The sequence below is a fragment of the Megascapheus bottae genome, chromosome 2, assembly GCF_031878675.1.
Source record: "Megascapheus bottae isolate mThoBot1 chromosome 2, mThoBot2.hap1, whole genome shotgun sequence".
Taxonomy (NCBI): Eukaryota; Metazoa; Chordata; class Mammalia; order Rodentia; family Geomyidae; genus Megascapheus; species Megascapheus bottae.
In genome coordinates, this window is record NC_143510.1 from 43520481 (window position 1) to 43538598 (window position 18118).

The following is an 18118-nucleotide window of genomic DNA, read 5'->3' on the forward strand; positions in this document are numbered from 1 at the left end:
GGGGATTAAGCGTCTTCCTGGGATAATGGTTGAGCAAAATAGCATATGATTTGTCAGAATGCAGTTTATAAGCGTATATGTAGGTGACATTATTATAGCAGTGAAACAGTACTGTTATTTATTCATGTCTTCAGATTTGAATGCATCTTATACTTTAGACTGATTATAAAACCACTGTGTGGTCTTGTCCACTTTAAAATACTTTTTTTAAAAAAATGTAAGCAGCAGAAAAATAGCTCCTTCTCAGCTTAAAATCATACTCTTAAAACTGAATCCTTCTAAATACTAATATTACAATTCTACAAATCGCTGCAATTGCTGTGAAGGGGTAGTTCTTTAGTCCCTTGGTGTTTCATTTAAAAAAACATAAGTGGGATCTTTTATAAGACTTATTCAAACTATGCTGTCTTCTAACAGTAGTAGATTTTTCTGATAAGCTTTATAAATGAATTCTGTTGGCAGATAACAGCAGATATCTCTTCTGGAATTGTGGCTTAAAAAATGAACATTTCATGGCAACAAGAGGCTTTTTAAAATAGTGCTGTTTGCAAGTTCTTTTTCTTTTTTTCCCCTTTGTTTTATTCCCTGATGTCACTGTTTTTGATTGCTGTACACTTTGTCTTGTATATGTTTATCTCATTTGGGGAAGGAAGGAGGAACCACAGAAAAAGTAGGACAAAGAACGAACCAATTCTACAGTGATACTCATGATACTATGTTGGAAATGAATTTTACAACTGGTGGGGGAAGAAGTGGGAGAAAAACGAGAGAGAGGATAACACTGTTCAAAGCAAAATGTACTCATGACCTTACTTATGTAATTGTAACCCCTTTGTATATCACCTTTACAATAAAATTTAAACTTAAAAATAAGACTAAAGTAAATAAAATACAAAAAATTAACATTTCAGTCTTTACATCCCATTTTCTCTCTCTCTTGCTCTTACTCTTGCACTCTTGCCCTCTTCTCTCTGTTTCTTCTTTAATTCTGTTATTCTAAAACAAACTCTTGCTAAAAAAGTAAACATTTCTCTATGGAATTTCATGAAAAAGCCTTTTGCTATGTAGGTAGGCATATTATATATTCTTTTTCTTTTCTATCTTCTATTTATCATGTGTTATTTTAATGTTTAGTTGAAATGCTCTTGTTATTTTCTGGGCTGAATACTCATGAATATGCTAATTATGCTCTTATCCTGAACTCTACTATGCATCTCCTTCAAATATACTATATATTATGAATCTGTATTGATCCTATATTTCATACTCATATCGAATTCAAACATTGGTTATATGCATAGAAGAGTCTCAAATGATGATCTGTCTCCCTATCTCTTTCTCTATCTTCCATTTCAATTGTTTATGTATAAAATTAAATGTGTCATCTATGTATGAAGCACTGTGCTAGGATTTGGTGATATGGTATCAGACAGGCAAATAGAATCTATGACCCCTAAAACTTATGTTCAAATATAGACCATAAGCAAACAAACAAATGAATATATCCTGTAATTCCAGGCACATTTATGAACTCTGTAAAGAAAAAATGAGGCAGACTAAGTAAACAAGTAAAAGGGATGTTAGACATAGGAGCCATTTCAAATTTGGAGTGTAGGACAAGCAATCTGAACAGAAGTCTGTGCTAAATGAGAAAAGAATCATACAAAATCAGGAGAGATGGAATTCCAGGTAAAGGGCACGGCTCATGCAAAGTAATAAATGTGGTGAATACAAGAAATGGCATGAAAGCCAGGCATGCCTATTGAGCTATGCTGAAGGGGGCTGAGAGATGGGAAACATTCCATGAATTTGAACAGAGAAATCACTGACTGTGAGGTTTTGGGTTTTTTTTTTTTTTTGCCAGTCCTGGGGCTTGAACTCAGAACTTGGGCACTGTCCTGAGCTTTCTCAAGTCTAGTGCTCTATCACTTGAGCTACAGCACTACTTTCAGTTCTTTCTGTGTATACGTGGAATCGAACCCAGGGCTTTATGCATGCTAGGCAAGCACTGTATCAATAGGCTAGGCTGCCGGCTCCTCTGACAGCTTTCAAAGGTTTATTCTGAGTATTATAGGAAAAAGCTTCTATGAAAGTCAGGAGGGGAAGAACAAAACGGAGGCTGCTTTGTTCCCATAGGGATGGAAAACCATTTTTCTTCTGAGGCCCTTTTGGGTATTTGAGACATCATTTGCCTACCATATGAAATTATCAATATAGGCATATCTGTTCCACCATGTGAGACACATATTTTGTGGGCTTTTAAAAGCCAACAAGCTGTATATACTCTCCGACTGAAGACTTAGATCAGGGGTAACAGCAGGGAAATGTAGACTGCGTGCTAAAATAGTGAGGAGATCTGATGTGCCAGATGTGAGCCATAATGAAAACAAAGAAGCAATGACTACAGATAGCTGTCTACACAGCTATAATTGGAGACTTGTAGGATTGAGCCCTGTTAGACCTGAGTAGAAATTCAAGTTGAGATACAGCTTGAGATGTAGCTATAGATAGATATTTGAATCTGCAGCTAAGACATGGTCTGATTGGGGAATATATATATTCATATATATTAGATATATATTATAAATTATACATGTATATGTAATATTAAACCAGAAGGTTATTTAATGTGGGGCTATTGAGTGTAGAATAAAATGTCAAAGCCTGAATCCTGGGGGATTTGGGCATGTAGGCTTTTGGAGAGGGAAAGAAGAAGCTTGTAACATGAACAAAAGCCAGCACAGGCAGAAAAATTCTGCCTCCTTGGAGAAGAGCTGGACTTGGTGCCAGGCACCAGTGATCCCATGGACAGGGTGGGGCTTAAAGTAGGTGGATCAGGTGCCCGGCAGGCAAGATGCTACAGCCTATGTTAAAAACAACAACAACAACAAAAAAAAAAAAAACAGTGAAAAACAGGGCTGCAGGCCTGGTGTCACTCAGCTAGCAAGCTCAAGACTCTGTGTTCAAACACTGGTTTAACCTTCTCCTCATCTCTCTTTCTCTTTCCATCCCTCCTTTTCTGCCTCACTTCCTTTCTTCCTCCCCCCTCTTCCACTGCTTCTGCTTCTCTTGCCTATTCCTCCTCTTCTTCTTCTTCCATTATTCTTCTCATACTACTTACTATTCTTCATCCTCCTTCTCTTCCTCCACCCATCCTTCTCCTTCTCTCTCCTCCTTTCTCATCCCCTCCTCCCTCTCCTTCCCCATCCTTTCTCCCAACTCCCCTCCCTGCACTCTCTCCAAGGCAATGCTGGCCTGGAGTTGTGATGCTCTGATCCCACCTTCCTATATAGATCAGGTTGACAGGCACATTCCATGGTACACAGCTGCAGAATGATACAGGATCTCTAGATCTTTTCTTTTCCCCACTAGTCCTGAGGCTTGAATACTGGGCCTGGGTCCTGTCCCTGAGCATTTTTTTGCTCATGGTTAGCGCTCTACCACTTGAGCCACAGTTCCATTTCTGTTTTTTGTTTTGTTTTGTTTTTTGGTGGGGGGGAAGGTAATTAACTGGAACTAAAATTTGAATGGACTTTTCTGTCTAGGCTAATTTCAAATCTCAATCCTCACATCCCTGGCTCGTGAGAAGTTAGGATTATAGGCATGAGCCATCAGCACTTAGTTCCAGAGCTTTTTATAGCCATGGCTAAGATGAGACCACCATCCTCTTCTTCTCAACTTCCCAAGCAGCTAGGATTCTAGTTGTGAGCCAGTGGCACCAGCCTGCTTTCTTTTTTTTTTAATTTTTTATTGTAATTAATAAAAGGGTTACATGATATTTGCCAGATAGAAGGTGCATTAATTCACATACATTGATACCTTTTCACATGTCTTGGTACCCATTACCCTCCCCCCCACCCCCCACCCGTCTTGGTTTTCACCCCTTCCCTATCAAATTTCAAATAACCGAATACAAATAAATTCAATATATCAGATAACAAAGTGAGGTACTGTAACAATATGAGATACCCAAGGGACAGCAAAGGAGATGAGAGACAACATAGTACATTAAGGACAACAATCATTCGTTATATGGCTTTTGTTTCAATATTCTGGAGGTCCTTTCAATTAGCTTCATACTATATGGCCTTATGTATCAAGATTTTGCTCTATTGCAGATCTCTGCTAGTAGAGCCCAAGGTTTCTACTGATTATGACGAATGAGGGAAACCATTGAGCCTAAGTTCCTTTGAGTCTGGCGTACTTCACTTAATATGATTTTTTCTAAGTCTTTCCATTTCCTAACAAATGGGGCGATGTCAATCTTTCTGACAGCAGCATAGAATTCCATTGTGTACAAATACAACTTGTTGATCCACTCATCAACTGAGGGACATCTAGGTTGGTTGCATATTTTTGCTATGGTGAATAGTGCTGCAATGAACATTGTTGTGCTAGTGGATTGAGTATGCCCTTGTTTCTGGATGGTTTGGTAAATGCCAAGTAGTGGAATTGCTGGGTCATAGGGGAGTTCTATGTTTAGCCTTTTGAGGCACTGCCACACTGCTTTCCATAGTGGTTGAATGAGTTTGCACTCCACCAACAGTGTAGTAGTGATCCCTCCTGGCCACATCCCCTCCAGCATCTGTTATTATTCGTTTTCCTGATCCTGGCCATTCTAACTGGAGTGAGGTGGAATCTTAGAGTTGTTTTGATTTGCATTTCTTTTATGACCAGAGATGTTGAGCATTTCTTCATGTGTCTATAGGCCATTTTTGTTTCTTCTTCAGTGAAGACTCTCTTTAAATCTTTGGCCCATTTTTTAATGGGATGGTTGTTTCTTTGGAGATTAGTTTTGGAGTGATTCAATTTTTTGAGTTGTTGATATATTTTAGATATGAGGCCTTTGTCCGTTGTTTGGTTGGTGAAGATCTTCTCCCACTCTGTAGGCTTCCTAATGAATTTACTAGCTATGTCCTTTGCCATACAAAAGCTCCGCAATTTAATGCAGTCCCACTTATTCAGCCTTTCTCTTATTTGTTGTGATTCTTGGTCCTTACTAAGAAAGTTTCAACCTGTGCCAAGGAGGCCTAGTGTATCTCCTATTCCTTCCTGTAAAGTTTTCAGTGTGTCAGCTTTTACCTCCAGGTCTTTGATCCATTTGGAGTTAATTCTAGTGCAAGGTGACAAAGAAGGATGCAACTTTAGTTTTCTGCAGGTGCTTAACCAGCTCTGCCAGCACAACTTGTTGAAGAGGCTGTCTTTCTTCCATTCTATTTTTTTGGCTCCCTTGTCAAAGATTAGGTGGCCAAAGGTCTGTGGTTTAATATCTGTGTCCTCAGTTTTATTCCATTGGTCTTCAGGCCTGTTCTTGTGCCAGTACCAAGCTGTTTTGATGATTATAGCTCTGTAATAGAGTCTAAAGTTTGGAATTGAAATTCCTCCGGCGCTGTTCTTTCTGCTAAGAAGTGTTTTTGCTATACGGGGTCTTTTATTATTCCATACGAAATTTTGAATTGCCTCTTCTATTTCTTTAAAGAATGCCATTGGGATATTGATGGGTATTGCGTTGAATTTGTAGATAGCCCTTGGCAGGATTGTCATTTTCACAATATTGATTCTTCCAATCCAGGAGCATGGGAGGTTTTTCCATTTCCTTAGTTCTGCTTTAATTTCCTTTTTTAGGGTTTTAAAGTTTTCAGCAAAAAGGTCCTTTACATTCTTAGTTAAGCTAATTCCTAGGCACTTTATTTTCTTTGAGGCTATTGTGAAAGGAGTTTCTTTCCTGATTATTGCCTCGTTCCTCTCACTGTTGGCGTAAAGGAAGGCAGTTGATTTTTGAGGGTTGATTTTATAGCCTGTTACTCTTCCAAAGTTTTGACTCAGCTCAAGGAGCTTGGGAGTAGAGTCTATAAGATTCTTTAAATACAGAATCATGTCATTTGCAAAGAGGGATAGTTTTATTTCCTCTTTCCCTACTTGGATCCCCTTTATGCTTGCTTCTTGCCTTATTGCACTTGCTAGGAATTCTAGTACTATGTTAAAGAGGAGTGGAGAGAGTGGGCATCCTTGTCTCATTCCTGATTTTAGAGGGAATGGCTTTAGATTTTCACCATTAATTGTAATACTAGCAGTGGGTTTCTCATAGACAGCCTTTATTACATTGAGGAATGTTCCATGGCTTCCTAGTTTCTCCAGAGCTTTTAACATAAAGGGGTGTTGGATCTTGTCAAATGCCTTTTCTGCGTCTATTGAGACAATCATGTGATTTTTGTCCTTGCTCCTGTTGATGTGTTGAATTATGTTAATTGATTTGAATATGTTGAACCAGCTTTGCCTCCCTGTGATGAATCCAGTTTGATCATAGTGTATAATTTTTTTGATGAGTTGTTGTAGACGGTTGGCCAGTATTTTGTTGAGAAGTTTTGCATCGATGTTCATCAAAGAAATAGGTCTATAGTTCTCTTTCTTTGATGAATCTCTGTCTGGTTTGGGGACGAGGGTTATACTGGCTTCATAGAATGAGTTTGGTAAGGAACCTTCATTTTCAATTTTGTTGAAGAGCTTGAGGAGTATTGGTGTGAGTTCTGCTTTGAAGACCTTATAGAATTCAGCTGTGAATCCATCTGGCCCTGGGCTCTTTTTAGGTGGAAGTTCTCTAATTGCCATTTCTATTTCAGAGCTTGAAATAGGCCTGTTGAGTTGGGTTAGCTCTTCTTGGTTCAGTGTGGGTATGTTAATATTGTCTAGGAACTCATCCATTTCTTCTAGATTCTCAAATTTGTTGGTTAAAGGTTTGAGAAGTATTCCCTCATGATATTCTGGATCTTGGTAATTTCTGTCGTGATATTACCAGCCTGCTTTCTATGTATAAAGTTTTAAAAGTCAGTCTTCTGCCTGGGAGACAGAGAGGAAATGGGTGGCACTATCCAAAAACAAGTGTACTCTTTACCTGACTTACGTAAGCATAACCCCTCTGTACATCACCTTTATAATAACAATAACATATTTTTTTCCAATCCTGGGCCTATGTACTGTCCTTGGGTTTTCTCAAGGCTAGAGCTCTCCACTTGAACCATAGCACCACTTCTGACATTTTTCTATGTATGTGGTACCAAGGAATTGAATCCGGGTCTTTGTGCATGCGGGGCAAGCACTCTACCAGTAGGCCAAACTCCTGGCCTTAACAATAACATTTTCTCCCCATCCTGCGCTTGAGCTCAGGGCCTGAGCACTGTCCTTGAACTTTCTCAAGGCTAGCACTCTACCACTTGAGCCTCAGCACCACTTCTGGCTTTTTTCTATGTAGGTGGTACCGCAAAATCGAACCCTGGTCTTCGTGCAGGCTAGGCAAGCACTCAACCAGTAGGCCAAACTCCTGCCCCTAACAATAACATTTTAAGTCAATCTTTTTCCGTGCTTTGTTCATGATAGGCAATCACTCTAATATGTCCATGAGTTTTTTGATTTTAGTTTGTTTTGAACGAATGTCTCACTATCTTTTGTGTGAGATGGCATCATGTTTGTGACTCTCACCTCAGGTTACGCAGGACTGTAGATGCACACTATTACACCCAGCTATAAGATCCAGGGCTACACGGAGGCACACAACAAGATAGTGTGTCATCCGATCATGACAGTCTGGTTTGTGGTACTCCACAGCAAATATTTCCTGGGGAACATGCACAAGTACAAGGTGCAGCCCTCAGACAACAGTCATGATCTTCACAGTGATTGTTAGCAAATGTCAGGTTTTACACCGGGGTAAGGTTACCACATTCCCATGTTTATGTGGCAAGACGAAGGAGCCTGGGCTTGACGTTCACATCTCCTTCTGCTACGGTTGGCAAAGCCAGCTAGGAGCCCTGGTATCTGTCACCCAGGTTTGCTTTACTTTGCTTTCTGTGATAAACTTTTGAGGCCCAAGGATGACATGAAGACATCCAGTACTTTTATGCCAGATTCTCTGAGGATTTCATTGACTGTGTCATCTTAACCTCCATTATCCTCTCAAGTTATGCTCTATGAAGGTTTAAGTACAAATGAGGAAAAATAGTTGAGGTTTTGACTTTTACTTTTGTTTTCTTTTTCTGGGCTAAGAATTTGATGGCAAGCTCAGGGAAGGCATTGTTCCTGGCACTGATTTACTGAGATCTGCTTGTTCTGTCTGGTTTCTAAAACAAATCACACCTCTTAAAGAAAACTAGAGGGTGTCACCTCACTGAAAAGAACTCAAAATAAACGGTCAATTATTGTATAGAATATGATTAAGTATTCCACATCTACAGGATTAAAAAAGTTTTAGGAGCAGAGATCATATTTTATGTGTCCAACAGCACTAAATATTTCTTACTTTTCCAGGAAAGCAATACTCTAGCAATAGCACAGAATAAAACAGACTGCTGTTATCTGTACCATGTGTCTAGCTTCCCTCTACACCTCTTTCCTTCTTCCTTCTTCTAATTTTTTTTCTAACTGCTTTTTGGGTCAGATTTTTGCAGGTTTCTATTTTCAAAAGCTATTGTGACAACATAGAGTTTCCTGTTCTGAACCATCGTCCAGTAGTTGTCTCTGTTCACAAAGGATAGGTTTAGTGTCACAAAATGTAGACTAAAAACAAATGACCATCAAGAGCAAGCAGAAGTTAGGTAGCAACTGGTAAGCAAATGAACAGCACCATACAGGAATGTCCTACATATCAACTCAGCACTGTTCACATCATCCTTGAACTGACCTTCACAGGATTCTCCACTCGGAGAGAACATCCCGTTGTCGTGGTAGCCATCCCTGCACTCGCAGTGGTACCATCCGGGCAGGTTGATGCAGTTAGCACGGCTGTCACACTGGACGAAACCATCTGAGCATTCATCAATATCTGTTTGACAAAGAAAGCAAAAGTGAGATTCCTTTTCTAAATAGCTGTTCATTTTTCTTTGTGTGTATGTGTGTGTGTGTGTGTGTGTGTGTGTTGATTCTGGAACTTGAACTCAGGGCTTAGGCATTGCCCCTGGGCTTGTTTGCTCAAGGTTGGCAGTCTACCACTTGAGCCACAGCTCTATCCAGCTTTTTTGGTCATTTATTGGCAAAAAGAGTCTCCTGGGCATTCTTACCCAGACTGGCTTTGAAGTGTGATCTTCAGATCTCAGTCTCCTGAGTAGCTAGGATTGTATATATGAGCTGCTGGCACCTAGCTCACTATAATATTTTCACAGTATTTCAGAACTATGAATATATTTGTCTCTGTGTACTTTGCCTGAGAGGAATACTGTTCCTACTGACAAAATAATGCACAGTGGCCAAATCAGCAAACCACAGGCTCCTAACTTGCTGCTCCAGTGATCACTTGCATGTACTGCTCTCCTTTGTGGGACAGATTCTGTATTCTGGGGCATCCCTAACTGACCAATCTCCAGTTATAAATGAGTCCAGAAACTTGTGCTCCTTTCACCCTTGTATGGTCTTTTCTCCCAATCCAAATGATGCAGAAAATTGATCATGTCACTTCTTAAATGCATGGACAAAAGGAAAACCGGTGGAGGAATAGGGATGTTTAGAGTCTCCCATTTTAGATTAAAAAAATGGCCCTGAGGACAGGTCATTCAGAAGTAACTACATATAGAGAACTCTCTGCTCTGAGGCAAGCATTCGCATGTGTAACTGGCTGTCAGTTTAGTCCTTTCCTCTGCCTTAATTGGTTATCTTGTATTTCAGCTGTTTTTTTTTCAATTTTACTTGCTTATGAGGGTTTTTTCCTTTCTTTTTAGTGCCAGTCTTGAGACTTGAACTCAATTTCTGGATACTGTCCTTCAGGTATCTTTCTTTCTTCCTTCCTTCCTTCCTTCCTTTCTTCCTTCCTTCCTTCCTTCCTTCCTTCCTTCCTTCCTTTTCCCTTAAGGCTACAGTTCTACCACTTGACCATAGCTGCACATCTGGTTTTTGGTAGTTAATTAGAGATAAGACTACCATAGTCTTTCCTACCTGGACTGGCTTCTAACCTTGCTCAGATGTCAGCCTTTGGGTAGCTAGGATTACAGAGCAAGCCACTAGTGCCCAGCCTTCATTCATTATTTTAGCATTTAATAATAATGATATTGCCGGATGAGGCTGGCTCTCACCTATAAACCTAGCTATTCAGGAGGCTGATATCTGGATCATGGTTCAAAGCCAACACAGGCACAAAAGTCCATGAGACTCATCTCCAATTAACCACCAGAAAAGGGGAAGTGGTGCTATGATTCAAGGGGTAGGGCGGTAGCCTTGAGCTGAAGAGCACAGGTACAATGCCCAGGCCCAGAGTTCAAGCCCCAAAACCAACAACAAAAAGTAATTACAATATCTGTTAAATGCAAAAACATCTGAGTGGTAGAGATTTTTAAAAAGGTGTATTTCTGTGCTCATTGGATTTATCACGTATTTTAACTGTCTCTTGTTTGGAGAAAATCAAATTTATAGCAATTTTAATTTACTATCATATTGAGCAATGTTTTCCAACATGTTATACGTCATCAGTGGTGTGGTATATAGGTCATCACGGACAATTACTTTAACAATTGCTTCTTTCCTTTTCCCCACCCCAAGTTAACAGCATGTCTCTCCACACTGCTCTATGTAAGGTTTGGGGACAGATTATCTGAGCTGATCATTGTCAAAACTATGAGATGATTATAGCTTTTAATGTTTTCAGAGATGACCAGTTCTAAAACTCGAACTACTATAAAGCTGGTCTTCCTCCTCACTTTCACACATCTCTTCCTATTGAGTTGGGTAACAAAGTACAGGGCCCTTGTGAAGGTATTTCACACACACTTTGTTGCTAGAACTGATGTGTTTGTGGAGAGAGAGAGGGGATGATCACTGGAGAATCCTGATGTGCCATCTTGCTTCACCCATCTCCTGTCCTGTTAATTTTGATCGGTTTATGCAAACTTTTCTATTTGGGTTAGAGTAGGTAAAAGGTGAAAGTGCTTGAATTACCAGAGTATGCACTTCATTCCCAAAGACTCTAATTAAAGACAAAGGTCAAATAAAACAAGACACTTTATCTATAATCTATTTGATGTCATACAGGTGCTTAGACACTTGGGAACTGTTTAATAAAGGAATATAGTCTCTCATATATAATACTAGCCATGAATAAAATGAAATTCTTTAGAATCATCTATTCCTAAAATAGCAATTGATGTTTAACCCTCTTATAATCTCATCCACAATTTATGAATTGGGTATATTCTTTCTATACACATATGAAGATATTAGCACAAGTTGTAAAATATAAACACACACATGTTCACTTCAACTGTGTATACATATGCCTCCCATATTTTGTAATGAAAGAAAACAGTAAACAAAGATCAAATAATTTGCTTCTTGAGTTCCTTCTTGAGGTTAGTTAAAACCCAATTTTATAAGATACAATTGAATTGGGGACAAAATATTATTATTTTATTCCTAATAAGAACTATGATGTTAGAACAAATTGTTGTACAAATTGAATAAATAAACATCTAAAAATGTGACTTTAGGTTGCATAAGTTTCTAAGACTTAATCCTGCCTAGTAGACTTTATTTTTTTCTATGTTGTAGGTGAAGTAAATGGAAAAGTCAAACCAAGTGTTTTATAAAAAAAATTACTATTTCATTATACATTCAGCCTTAGAAGGGAACTTGTTCCTTAACTCCTTAGGAATAATTAAAACATCTTCAGTACCTACATAGTCAGCTAGTGATGATAAAATACTGTCCCACAGAGAAAATCTAAAAGCTTTTCAGACACTGTCTATGAGTAACAGACATAGTCTAGGGATCCAAATCATATTACAGATTCACTGGATAGTACAGGTTTCAAACTGTCATTAAAAACAAACAAAGCAAAAAAAAAAGGCTAAGACAAGGACAGATTATCTGGTGTTCTGATGTTTGTAAAGCCAGAAGTGGCCAGGCACGTTGGGTCAAGCCTATAATCCTAGCTACTCCAATTAACTGCTAGAAAATGCTAGAAAATGTCTCAAGGGGTAGAGCAGTAGCCTTAAGAGCTCAGGAACAATGCCCAGGCCCAGGGGTAGGGTGGTAGCCTTTAGATGAAGAGTTCAGGGACAGCGCTTAAGCCCAGAGTCCAAGTCCCATGATCCACAAAAAAAAAAAAAAAAAAAAAAAAGCTAGAAGTGGAGTTGTGACTCAAGTGGTAGAGCTCTACCCTTGAGTTAAAAGCTCAAGTGCCCAGGTTCTTGCCCCAAGTTCAAACTCAAGAGTAAAAACAAAACAAAACAAAGAGTATGTTTTGTTCTCAAGTTTGGTGGCACAAGGCAGTACTTTCTAAAATACCACAGTCTTTGGGTGGCATTTGCCATCCACATTAAGAGAGTCACTTTGCTGAAAAACTTAAATGTAGGCATAGAATGAGCCACTTGATTAACATAGTGAGAGATATCTAATCTAACAATACCACTAAGAATAATATAAATGTGCAATTCTTTAGAACTGTCTATTCTTTCTTTTTTCATATATTTTTATTGTAATTAATAGAAAGGTTACATGACATTTGGCAGACAGAAGGTGCATTAATTCACATACATTGATACCCTTCCACCTGTCTCGGTCCCCATTTCCCTCCTCCCTACCCCCATCCCTCATCTTGTTTTCCACCCTTCCCTATCCAATTTCAAATAACCAAATACAAATATATCCGATATATCAGGTAACAAAGTGAGATACTGTAACAATATGAGATAACCAAGGGACAGCAAAAGAGATGAGAGATAACATAGTACCTTAAGGACAACAATCATTCATTATATGGCTTATGTTTCTATATCCTAGAGATCCTTTCATTTAGTGTCCTACTATATGGCCTTTTGTATCAAGGTTTTGCTCTATTGAAAATCTCTGCTAGGAGAGCCCAAGGTTTCTACTGATTATGACAAATGAGGGAAACCATTGAGCCTAAAGAACTGTCTATTCTTAAAATGGACCCCAGTCAGTCTTTAAACCTCTTCCTTATAAACTATGAGAAAATTGATCGTTTGCTACTCATACTGTGTACATTAAAAAGGAACAGAAATCCAATTCATTTCTGTATGAACACACTATTTTTAGAGGAAAACCATTGTCTTTCATGCTGCTTATTGTTAATAAAAATGTGACATCATTTCTCCTGAAAAAAAATGAACTTGTTCTATTTATATCACCATCCCATGCACTGCTAGTTAAATTATATTGATAAACAGCAGGCAATTAGAGATCCTCAAAACAATTAATCAATGCTTGATTACTCATATGTGGGCTATTTGCTTTCTAGATTATCTTCACTATTTTTTTTTAATCACAAGGTCATTTCCCTCTGTCTTTTGTGGCATTTCTGGGAGTCTATTTACAACATTCAGATGAGAGTCTTCAAGGAACATAAACTTATTTGAGAATCAAATTAGCCTTAAGAGCTGTGCTTGGTCTGGATATAAAATACTGTGTAAAATTTCACTTAAGAAGACATTTTCTCATATGAGCTTATTTGAAAATATATTACAGCATAATGTAAATAAATGTTATAAACTATAAAATCCGCTGTGTAAGTTGTGAGACACATTGAAAATGTGGTGAAAACTGTTTATATTACTTTGTAGTTCATAATTTAGAAAGTTTATTACTTATTAGAAGGGTGGGCAAATGTAGTTATAATTGTCTTGGACATACGTGAAAATGGAACCAGGTAAATGGAATGGGCAGGTGGGGTTAGATGAGATTAGAGAGAATGATGAAAGAGGTGACACATTGATCAAGAGACACTGTACTTACAAACTAACATGTTAGATTGAAACACCTTTGTATAACTATTTTAAGATAATTTTTAAAAGTTTAAGTAAAAATGTGTAGATACAACTACTTCATCAGCTTAGTCATCACCACAGTCACATGAACTATTCTTATTCTTGGGTAACAAACAAGGAAGAGATCACAGCAAAGACATTGCTCAAGGTCATATAAGGTCAAGCTCTCCAAAGTTTATACCTGATCCCACACATAGTAATAGCTCAGAAATGAATGTGACAAAGACACACATCTAAATATCCAAGTGAAAATTTCCACATTAGAGGGAAAGCATACTTTAGTTTCTTTCAGAAGGAAAGTAAGAGATTATGTATAAAAAGATAAGAATCTGTCTAATATCTAATATCTTATCTGTACAATTATAGAATCTGTCTAATATCTAATATGTTATCTGCACAATTATAAAATTGTAGGTTTACCATCTATGGTAGGTTTCACCATAGATGATGAGGCAATGATCTGAACCACAAATTTATGTTAGCCTAGCTGTCAAATTCCTATGCATACAAATAGACACATTTTAAATTGTTTCTCTTTAAGCCTATGTCCCAAGCACTAGCTTAAATTTTACCAATAATATATTCTAAAGTAAAATAAGGTAAATAAAATATAAACATAAAATAAAATAAAATAAAATGACATAATAAGTCAAGATGAAGACCTATTGCTAAACACTGGTGGCTCTCGCCTGTAATCCTTCTCAGCAGGTTGAGATCTGAGGATCACAGTTAAAGCCAGCCCTGGCCCAAGAGGAACAGTTCATGAGACTCATTTCCAATTGACTATCAGAAAACCAAAACCAGAAATTGTGCTATGGTTCAAAGTGGCAGAGCACTGGCCTTGTGTGAAAAGTCCAGGCACAGCACCCAGGCCTTGAGTTTAAGCCTAACCAATGACAAAAAAAAAGGATGCTTTTTCCTTTTGGATATGGAAATATATAGTCTATCTTTTCAAAATTGTATTTCATTTTATTGCATATTGAATATGTACATTTGTTATTATCTGTTATATTGCTATTGTATTACTAACTGAAGGTATTTATGCAGAAGATATTTTCAAAATCTACTCTAATAAGGGCTTACTGTCCAAAATACATAAGGAGGTCAATTTACTATCAAGAAAACAACTCAAATAAAACACATGATAAGAGGAACATTAAAATTGCCAAGAAGTAGATGTAGAAGTGTTCATTTTTACCAATTATGTGAGAATTTCAAAACAAAAACTACAGGGAGATACCACCTCTTCTGTTAGAATGATAATAATCAAAAGGACAAATAGCTGGCTCCAGTGGCTCATACCTGTGATCCTATCTTACTTAAGAGGCTAAGATCTGAGGATCATGGTTTGAAGCCAGTCCAGCTTCAAAAAAAAAAAAGACAAATGATAATAGGTGTTGGAGAAGGTAGACAAAAGGTAACTATACATCGCTGGTAAGAATTTGAATTACCACTGCCATTATGCAAAACATTATAGGGATTTAAAAAGAAAGAAGGATCACCTATGATCCAGCAAGCTTCCATCTGGGTGTATATCCCAAAGAAAAACAGTATCACAATGGATATCTGCACTCCAGTATTTATTACTGGGATACTCACAATGGCTGTTGACCAAGCCTGTGTGTCCATCAAGAGACAAGTGTATAAAGAAAACAGGGCATGCCCATTTCCTTATAGGAAATGGAAAGACTTAGAAAAAAATCATATTAAGTGAAGTAAGCCAGACTCAAAGGAACATAGGCTCAATTGTTTCCTTCATTTGTCATAATCAGTAGAAACCTTGTGTTCTCCTAGCAGAGATTTACAATAGAACAAAACCTAGATACATAAGGCCATATAGTATGATGCTAAATGAAAGGACCTCCAGGATATAGAAACAAAAGCCATATAATGAGTGATTGTTGCCCTTAAGGTACTATGTTTTTTTCTCATCTCTTTTGCTATCCCTTGTCTATCTCATATTGTTATAGTATTTCACCTTGTTATCTGATATATTGTATGTATGTTTATTTGGTTATTTGAAATCGGATAGGGAAGGGGGGAAAATGAGATGAGGGGCGGGGGTGGGAGGAGGGGGGAGGGAAATGGGGATCAAGACATGAGAAAGGTTATCAATGTATGTGAAGTAATACACCTTCTATCTGATGATTTTTATTTACAATAAAAATATATGAAAAAAAGAAAACAAGTCATGCCTACACACAGGAAAACCCACTGAGCTATGAAAAAGAATGAAGGCCTCTCTTCAATAACTGCAGTACATGGATCAACCTGAAAGCATCTTTACACGGCAGCTGCACATCTGCATCATCCCCTCCAGCTTCATGACTGTGCTCAGAGCTTCTGGTTTTAGATTTTAGATTTTTGGATTAAGGATACTCAACCTATATGTCACAACCTCAATCACATTGTTTAACAGGCTGTTTATATAGCAGTAGATCAAAGGCTACCAAGGGCTTAGAGAGCAAGGGCCTCAAAGGGCTCTAAAAAAGTTGGATAATATACACAAAACCATACTTAAAGTGGAGGAAAAATCTCAAGATTTGCATTGTACAATATAGGGTGACGATAATGTTTATTGTTCTTAAAAAATGCTGAGACATTGGACAAAAATGATCTGTTGGGAAGTAAGGTTTAACTTTATACTGCCACTAATTCTGGACATTTGCCCTCCAGAACTGTGAGAAGATAAACTCTTAGCTTTCTTCAACTATTCACTTGTGGTACATTGTTACAGCAAAAAGTATTACACCATCTCATTTACATTATTCTCTTAGGTCTATCTCTCTCTTCTAGTCTAGACCTGTACATTCAGACATTCGTTAAATTTTCCCTCAGGATTTTCACTTGATATACAATTTCTCTTGTGAAGCCTTCCCCATCTCAGAAAAGATCATCTCATCACTCAGACCTACAAGACTAAGGTGAATACTTCATTCCTCTTTTTCACATTCCTTATTAAAAGCCAGCAAGAAGTCTTATTGGTGAGGTCTTCCAAATATATCCAGCATCTAATAATTAGTTCCAATCACACTGGTGATTATCATTTCAGCCCATGTCACTATCATCTTTCATCTGAGCAAATATAGCATCCTAATTAATCTTCTTGGTTTCATTTCTTCTTTCTGAAGTGCAATATGAGCCAAGTGGATGATCTTTTTAAATATATGATTGATAGTGTCATAACTCTTCTCAGACTTTATTTCTCATTCATGGAGAAATATAGGGTAAAACTACCTTGAAAAATAAATCTGCAGGAGCTATATGTCATTGGTAACAACTCGCTACTTCTAAGTGTACAGACTACATTCCTAGAAGACCTTTTTCCATGCATGGCTTTGTGTTAGAATTGAACAATGGGGAGATATTCTAAGCTATGCCAATGGAGTAAAGCATAATTCATTATCTGTGGGAAGCCACAGTGATGACCTCATCAAGGGCTCGCTGGAGCTCTGGCGTCTCAGTCCAATGTATAAGTTCTCTGGTTGCAGCTTCCAACACTCTGTGTACTGACATTGCCTACATATACATCAGATGCAATCAATAGATAAAACCTTTTAATTCCATAATACATAACATGTGATGGCCTGAATATGAAATGTTCTGCTCAGGCTCATGTACTAAAGACCTGCTCTCAGATGGTGCCACTACTGAAAGACAGAGAGCTCACAGCCAAATGGGCCATTAAGAGGGGGATTCCTTGGAGGAAGTAGGTCCTGGGGGTGTGGCACTGAGTCTTATCCCTAGAACCTCAGATTCTTATTTTCTGCTTCCTAGTGGCTCTGCTCTCATTGCTTCACTATATACCTGTTTTCTTGGGTATTTTGTAAGAGCAAGGAAAGGCAGGCTAATACAGGGCCTACCGTACTAACTGAATGTAGACTGACACAAAAGGAGACCACACTCTACAAGATGTTAGACAGCTGACTCTGAAGAATGAATTTGTCTCAAAGAGTAAAAGAAAAATGATCTTCAATTAGAAACTTTAAAAACAGCAAAATATGTTGAGGATAAGAAGCATTATGAGTATATTAGTTGTCTCTCTCCTATAATGTTTACTTGTTTGTAATGAGCCAAACAGTAAGGGTGTGTGTGTGTGTGTGTGTGTGTGTGTGTGTGTGAATATGGGTCCTAAGGCATGAACTCAGGGTTTGGAAGCTATCCCAGAACTGTTTCTGTTTCTGTTTTGTTTTGTTTTTTATGTTTGTTTGGTTTGTTTGTTTGTTCTGGCTAGCACTGTACAACTTGAGTCCCAACTCCACTTCTGGCATTTTATGCTGACTAACTGCAGATAAGAGTCTTTCTGCCTCAGCTGGCTTGGAGCCCTGATCAGATATCAGGCCCCAGAGTAGCTCACA

At 38.0% G+C, this 18118-nt stretch overlaps 1 protein-coding gene across 4 annotated transcripts in view; it reads right to left on the bottom strand.

The window, feature by feature from the left end:
- Nell2 (neural EGFL like 2) overlaps positions 1-18118 on the bottom strand; it is a 372707-nt gene that overhangs the window by 16089 nt on the left and 338500 nt on the right. For all 4 annotated transcript variants that reach the window (XM_090324484.1, XM_090324479.1, XM_090324493.1 and 1 more), the window contains one exon: positions 8675-8815. In XM_090324484.1, coding sequence (XP_090180610.1) covers positions 8675-8815 — 141 coding nt within the window. The remainder of the gene's footprint in view (positions 1-8674; positions 8816-18118) is intronic.